General features: G+C 43.9%; 1 protein-coding gene across 1 annotated transcript in view; it reads left to right on the top strand.

The window, feature by feature from the left end:
- Positions 1 to 2112: 2112 nt before the first annotated feature.
- LOC106528016 (extracellular calcium-sensing receptor-like) overlaps positions 2113 to 7193 on the top strand; it is a 20727-nt gene continuing 15646 nt past the window's right edge. The window contains exons 1-2 of the mRNA XM_014023063.1: positions 2113 to 2284; positions 3913 to 3941. Of these exons, the coding sequence (XP_013878517.1) occupies positions 2113 to 2284; positions 3913 to 3941 (201 nt within the window). The remainder of the gene's footprint in view (positions 2285 to 3912; positions 3942 to 7193) is intronic.

The following is a 7193-nucleotide window of genomic DNA, read 5'->3' as shown; positions in this document are numbered from 1 at the left end:
GGACAGATCTCTTTTCTCCCTCAGTATGATTTCAGCTATGTATGTTTTTTCTGTGGAAAAATTCTTATTTATCTAAACTAATCTTTATGGTTTAAGTTGATGAAATATCAATGTTTTACTTGTCTGAATCATATTTGCAAATGTTTTGAACTTGAAGCAATTCATTTTTCTTTCAGTTATGTTTTAAACAGTATTCATCAGATAATTTAAATGGGTCATGAAATGTGTTGTTCTGAACCATACAGCAGCAGCAATAATCTTTGTTTTGTTACAGGAGGCACAACGAGTTCTGAAACTAACACTTTCCTTGATAACTTCTTTTTCTAATCTAACCTTCTGGAGGGCGGACCATAGATTCTCTAAGCTTTTAGGAACTAACAGTTTCCGCCCGTCTCAGAACGCACACTGAGAAAAAGACAGAGAGTAAAGGTGACTGACCGCCGTCAGTCACCGTAACAGCTAGATTCTCTCCGGGGAATCAAAAGCTGAAAACTGTGTCAGGTTTGGCCCCTTCACGCCAACGGGGAAACCTCACAGTGTGGAAAACCACGCCTGGTTTATCCACCTTCAGAAACTCTCCAGACGGAAGTTTTATTTACAACCTGGGTTCCAGTCGAGGCCTTGTCTTCTGGTTACGGCTGAAGTGGACGTAAACAAGTCAAAGAGCACACCTTGGGGTCCCCTGTTCGACAGTCTAAAGACTGATTCTCCAGCAGTGCCCTCATCTACCTGGCAGGTGACAGAACATCATCTCAAGGTAAAAGCTGGCTGTGTGTGACGTCGAGGTCTGACCAAAGCTGAGCACAGAACGCTTCGCCCTTCTGGTTAAAACCCACATTTTTTAAGATAAAGAGTAGAAAAGCTAACACCTTTCTTCAACCTTTTTCTTAACCTTGCCCTTGCCAACTCCTAAGATAAACAGCCTCAAATGTCTGGTATTTAACATCAAGCTGACGTTTGTGTTTTTATTTAAGTGTGGTTATCAATTAAGAAGTTAAAAGCTTGTTATTGTTGGTCCCAAACTTTTTATAGGAAATTAATTATTACAATCAGGTGTACTCTATAGTCAATTTTGTATGATTTGTAAAATAAATGATCGCATATCATGGTTCAAATCAACATTCACTGACTGGGAGTTACTTTTTGTGTCCATTCATTCTTGCACTAAAGAAATGTTTATCCAAACATTAAAAGAGATCCTTGCCAATTAAATTACTCTTATAACCTTGTTATAAGAAGTGTAAGCTAACCCTTACAAATGACATTTATTAGGAATAAAGACTTCTGAGTTCTGGTGCATTTGTGCATGCGGGGGTCATTATATTATGTTACTGCTCTGCGGTATCTAATTTCTATCCAGATGTTCACATAGTTGATTTGCAACTATTATCAGGTTTTCAGGAGGAGTTTGACATGAGCAAGTACTGTTGACAAACAGAGACTGAGATGATGGATACAAAAAGTAAGTGATTTTATTTACACAGGTGCTGGGATCTGGGGACGGGACCTGAAACAGAGTTTTTGCAGAGGTGAGAAATAGGGTGATTTTCCAGTGTTGGTTTTTAGCAGGTTAGTAGTTGAAGAGATGGCTTACGGGTTGGAGAAGGAGATGAGACTTGGAGGAGGAGGTCCAACAGGTTAAGTTTCAAAGGTGAGTATTTACAGGTGCAGATTTATTTACAGTGTTACGTGGGAGGCAGCGCATGAGATCCTGGTGAGTTGGCTCAGGTTCCAAGGCAGGAGGTAAACGTGCTGGAGGTTGCTTCTGAAAACAGGTAGGTAACAGGTACACAGGTAAGATAATTTCTCATGAAGACAACAGGTAGCAGGCTGAGCTCATACCAAACAGAGGCAATGCTTCAGCGATGAGATGAACTCCAGCACTGCCTTATAAAGCCTGGAGGTGATGAGCTAAACTCTGTGCAGGTGTGGGTGATTAGTGCGGTGCCCAGTCCAGGAGGCAGGGGGCGAGAACACCAAAATGCCTCAGTACCCCCTCCTCAACAATCGCCTCCTTGTGATTCAAAGTCTTTTTTCAGGATGATTACTGTAGAAGGTGAGATCGGGGTCCAAGATAAAGGACCTAGGTATCCATGACCTCTCCTCCGGACCATGGCCTTCCCAGTCAACAAGGAACTGATTTCCACGTCCTCAGCGACGAACATCCAGGATATGGCAGACCGTGTAGATGGGTTGGTTGTTCAAAAGCCGGGCGGGGGGTGGGGTGTTGGTAGGTGGGCTCAGGGGACTCGTGGAGACGGGTTTCAGCTGAGAGACGTGGAAGGTGGGATGTATCTTCATGGTGGCGGGTAAGCAAAGTCTGACAGCAGTAGCATTGATGATTTTCTCCACAGGAAACGGGCCGATGAATCTAGGGGAGAGCTTTCTAGGGAAATCCTAAAGGTTAATGTCACGTGTAGAGAGCATGCCTCTTGTCCAACTTGATAGGAGGGGGCGGCAGAACGATGACGGTCTGCAAACCTCTTGTTTTGTTGTGCTGTGCGAAGAAGGGCTCTTTGAGCTTGACTCAAGATTCGTCTGCAGCATTGCATGTGGTGATGGACGGATGGAACCATATTTTCAATGTCGTCTCTGGGACAAAGTGGAGGGTTATATCCAAGAGAGTCTTCAAAGTGTGAGTAACCAGTAGCAGAGGAGGTGTGACAGTTGTGTGCGTATTCTACCCAGGTAAGATGTTGACACCAAGAGGAGCGGTTGTTATTTATAACACACCTGAGAGTGGCCTCCAGTTCCTGGTTACACCTCTCCGTTTGCCCGTTTGACTGAGGGTGATGTCCGGAAGAGAGACTGACCTTGGCTCCTAGGGTATTACAGAAAGCCTACCATACGTGAGACACAAACTGGGGTCCTCGGTCGGAAACAATGTCGGTGGGAATTCCTTGCAGATGGAAAACGTGAGTGACCAGGAGTTGAGCGGTCTCGAATGCCGTGGGTAGTTTACTCAATGGAGCAAAATGTGATGCCTTGGAAAATCGGTCAACAATGGTTAGTATTACTGTGTTACCTTCCGAGGGGGGCAGTCCAGTAACGAAGTCCAGAGCGATGTGAGACGACGGGCAAGCAGGAGTGGGTAATGGTTGAAGAAATCCAGCGGGTTGTTGATTACCACTCTTGTTTCGGGCTCAGGTGGGGCATGCTGCAACAAACTCTTTTATGTCTTGATACATTGTTGGCCACCAAAAACATCTTTTAGAAAATGACAACATTCGTGACATACCGGGATGACAAGTGAATCAATGGTTATGAGTCCAATCCAGTACTTTACTAACAATGTTCTTAGGAATGAACCTGGTGCCAGGTGGTCCAGAGCCAAGGTCGGGTTCAGACTGTTGAGCCAGACGAATCATGTTTTTCGATGTCCCAGGAGAGAGTTCCCATGAAGCAGGAGGCAGGCAAGATGTTAATGTCCTTYTCCGTCTTTTCTGCAGAAGAGAACTGCCTGGAGAGAGCGTCAGGTTTAATATTTCTGGAACCAGGGATGTAGGTGATGGTAAAATTAAAATGGGCAAAGAACAGAGACCACCTGGCTTGTCTCGGGTTTAACCTTTTAGCATTTTGGAGATAAGCAAGATTTTTATGATCAGTGAGTATGACGAATGGAACTTCAGTACCTTCTAACCAATGCCTCCATTCTTCTAAGGCAAGTTTAATGGCTAGTAATTCTCGATTTCCAACGTCATAATTTATCTCGGCTGGTGATAAGCGACAAGAGAAAAAAGCACAAAGGTGAATCTTACCATCAGGCTCTGACTTTTGATACAACACAGCCCCGCCTCCGAGGTCAAAGGCATCCACTTCAACAAAAAAACTGTTTGTGTGGGTCTGGGTGGCACAAAATGGGTGCTTGAGAAAAACGAGCCTTTAACTCACCAAAAGCGCTGTTTGCCTCAGGAGTCCAGGAGAAGGCCTTTAATGTGGAGGTAAGTTGGGTGAGAGGTGCGGCGATGTGATTGTAGTCCTTGATGAATCATCTGTAGAAGTTGGCAAAACCAAGAAAATGTTGTAATTGTTTACGGTCATTAGGAACTGGCCACACGGAAACTGCTCGAACCTTTTCAGGGTCTGTTCTAAATTGACCCTTCTCCAGAATGAAATCTAAAACAGACTGATGAGACATGAAACTCGCACTTCTCTGCTTTTACCTAGAGTTGATTTTCATGAAGCCTCTGGAGAACTGCTCTGACATGTTTTTCATGTTGTTGGGTGTCACGGGAAAAAATGAGAATATCATCCAGGTACACAAACACACACACACACACACACATTAAGGAAGTCTGAGTACTGTACATCATTGATCAAAGCTTGGAAAACTGATGTGGCATTGGTTAAACCAAAAGGCATGACCAAGTACTCTAAGTGACCTAAGGGGGTCTTAAATGCCGTCTTCCACTCATCTCCCTCTCTTATCCACACAAAATGGTAGGCATTACGGAGATCCAGCTTGGTGAAAATGGTGGCAGAGTGGAGCTGATCTTGGATGGAGTCTAACAGAGGTAGGGGATATTTATTTTTTACATTGATCAGGTTGAGACCTCCGTAGTCTATGCAGTGCCTGAGAGATTTGTCCTTGTTGGTGACAAAGAAAAATCCTGCCCCTAGGGGAGATTTGGATGGGCGAATGATACCGGAAGCTAAAGACTCGTCAATGTAAGTTTTCATGGCCTCCTTTTCAGGGCCGGAGAGATTATAAAGACGACTGGAGGGTAATGATGAATCTGGTATTAAATCTATGGCGCAGTCGTATGGTCTATGAGGGGTAATGAAAGTGCCTTGTTTTTACTAAAAAACTGATGCCAGATCATGGTAAGCCTCAGGTATGGAAGACAAATCCTTCACCTCAACAGGTTCCTCCCCTTTGATGGAGACTGATACAGCTGACTTTAAACAGTGTTGTAAAAAATGTACTCCAGCTCTCAACCCTCTTTTCCTTCCAATTGATAACAGGGTTATGCGAAGACAACCACGGAAAACCAAAAATAAGTTGTGGGGAGGTAGAATCAAAGACAACAAACTCACCCAAGTCATGGTGGTTGCCAGACACAATAACGTGTAAACTGGGGACGAGTCTGTTGACTTGAGATAAGAGTTGTCCTGTGACACCAGCGATGGAGCGTGGTGGATCGTGAGGTGAGGTAAGAAGTTCCAGTTGTTCCACTAAAACACTCGAGATTAAGTTTTGTTCAGCACCAGAGTCCACAAGAGCCGAAATCAGTAGTTTGGTTTGTCCACAAACTACTGTAGTGGGAAGAAAAAAACAGAGAGTTAGGGGAGAAATTGTCCTGTCTCGTTAGCTTCCCCTGGTCTACTGACAAGACGACCCGTTTCCCCGCAGCGGGCAGGTGGCAATGAAATGTCCGTTGTTGCCGCAGTAAATGCATAATTTAGCTGCAAATCGTATTTGTCTTTCTTTAGGAGACAAACGTTTGCGTCCAATCTGCATGGGTTCGATGGGACTGATATCAGCTGTAGCGGGAAGAGGCGGAGACTCACCACTGATGGGGAAAAAGGAAACCCGCGGATTCTGGGAGGTGTAGTTCTTCTCTCTCTTTCGCTATTTTAATCTGTTATCAATTCGTATGGACAAGGTGATTAATTCGTCCAGGCTTCCGGTTTCATCCTGGGAAGCCAATTGATCTTTTAGTTGCTCTGATAAAGAATTTACATAAATACCTTTCAAAGTGAGCTCTTCCCAGCCAGCCTCCTCGGCAATAATCCGAAAATCCACGGAGTGTTCTGCGGCGGACTTACTTCCTTGTCGCAGGTTGATTAGCCAATTCGTTGCCTCCTCCTGCTGGAGGGGATGGTCGAACACACGTTGAAACTCTTCAACAGCTGGGACGTGAGAGTGCCAGAGGAAAGGGCGGACAAAAAAGCTTGCGCCCATCTGAGGGCTTTTTCCTTTAAAGCAGAAACAATATAGGTTACTATAGGTTACTATATAGGTGGGAAAAAATGAAGTAGAACGAGCAAAAGCTAACGGCATTGAAGCAAAAAAAAAAAACAGCACACTAATTTATGTCCCCATCAAAAAACTCAGAAGGTCGGATGTCTAGTTCTCTAGTAGGTAAAGCAGGCGGAGGGGGCGTGGCAGCTGGGGGAATGACAGGATTAATAGGAAAAAAGGAGTTTAATTTACTGTATTATCGAGGGCAGTGATACGTTGTGTGATTTGGCTTAATAAAGCGCTTGTTTCTTGTTGCGCTGCAAATAACTGGTTTAGTTTTTGGTCATGATCAATAATTTTAGATTTGGCTTGATTAGTGGCTCCAAGAGTCTGATTATCAGTAGCAGTGTTGCCAGGTGTACGATAATTATCGTATTTGTACGATAATTTTGCCCTCTGTACGATGTACGATCAATAATCCCAAAAATCCCAAAATGTACGATAATTTGACCGCTTCAGAGTATGACGTAATCGACCCGACACGCTGCTCGCTGACATGAGAGGTGGCRGGTTGTGGAACACAGCGGTGCTGATTTAGCGACTTCCTCGCTATATTTACAGAGTTTTCAGACCCTCTAGAGACTGTTATTCAGAAAAKWRACTAGTGAAAATCTAGCGACTCTTTTTCTGGTGTTATTGAGACTTTGAGAGACTCTGCCGTGAACACATTTCTCCACTGTGCTGCTGAGAGCTCCTCCTCCCCGGTCCCAGAGCACCGACAGGAGGCTTTACGCTGCGTCTCTCCCTGCTGCAGGTAGATATCCATCACATCCAGACTTGATGCTGACTGATGCATGATGGGATGTTAATAAAAACATTTCTATGGTTAAAATAGATCCCTTTGCCGGCCCCAATAGAAAGGAGGGTTAGAGTTGTGACAGTAAAATAAAAAAAATATATATATTAATCTATCTAGGAGCAACAGAAGAAACTTTTTTTTGTTCTCTTGACAAAGCCTACTACTGTCTCTAAAGAGAAGGCTGGCTGCCGTTTTTAACCCTTTTAAAACTCTACTTCCTACCAAAGAATCAAAGAATCAAACATCCAATGAGACACAAAAAGGATGATTCATATATTGAGTTGAATGTAGAATCTGTCTCTAAAATAGTTATGAAAGTGTTTATTTATGTAGTTTAAAATATGTTTTCACAACATGCAAACACACCAGAATGCAGGAAACAGCACCTACTTCATTCAAACTTTTCTGGGGGAGAACACCCCCTCCCAC

This window comes from Austrofundulus limnaeus, unplaced genomic scaffold (assembly GCF_001266775.1).
Source record: "Austrofundulus limnaeus strain Quisiro unplaced genomic scaffold, Austrofundulus_limnaeus-1.0 Scaffold356, whole genome shotgun sequence".
Classification (NCBI taxonomy): domain Eukaryota; kingdom Metazoa; phylum Chordata; class Actinopteri; order Cyprinodontiformes; family Rivulidae; genus Austrofundulus; species Austrofundulus limnaeus.
The sequence above is the reverse complement of the archived record's forward strand: the minus strand, read 5'-3'. Positions and strand labels throughout refer to the sequence as shown.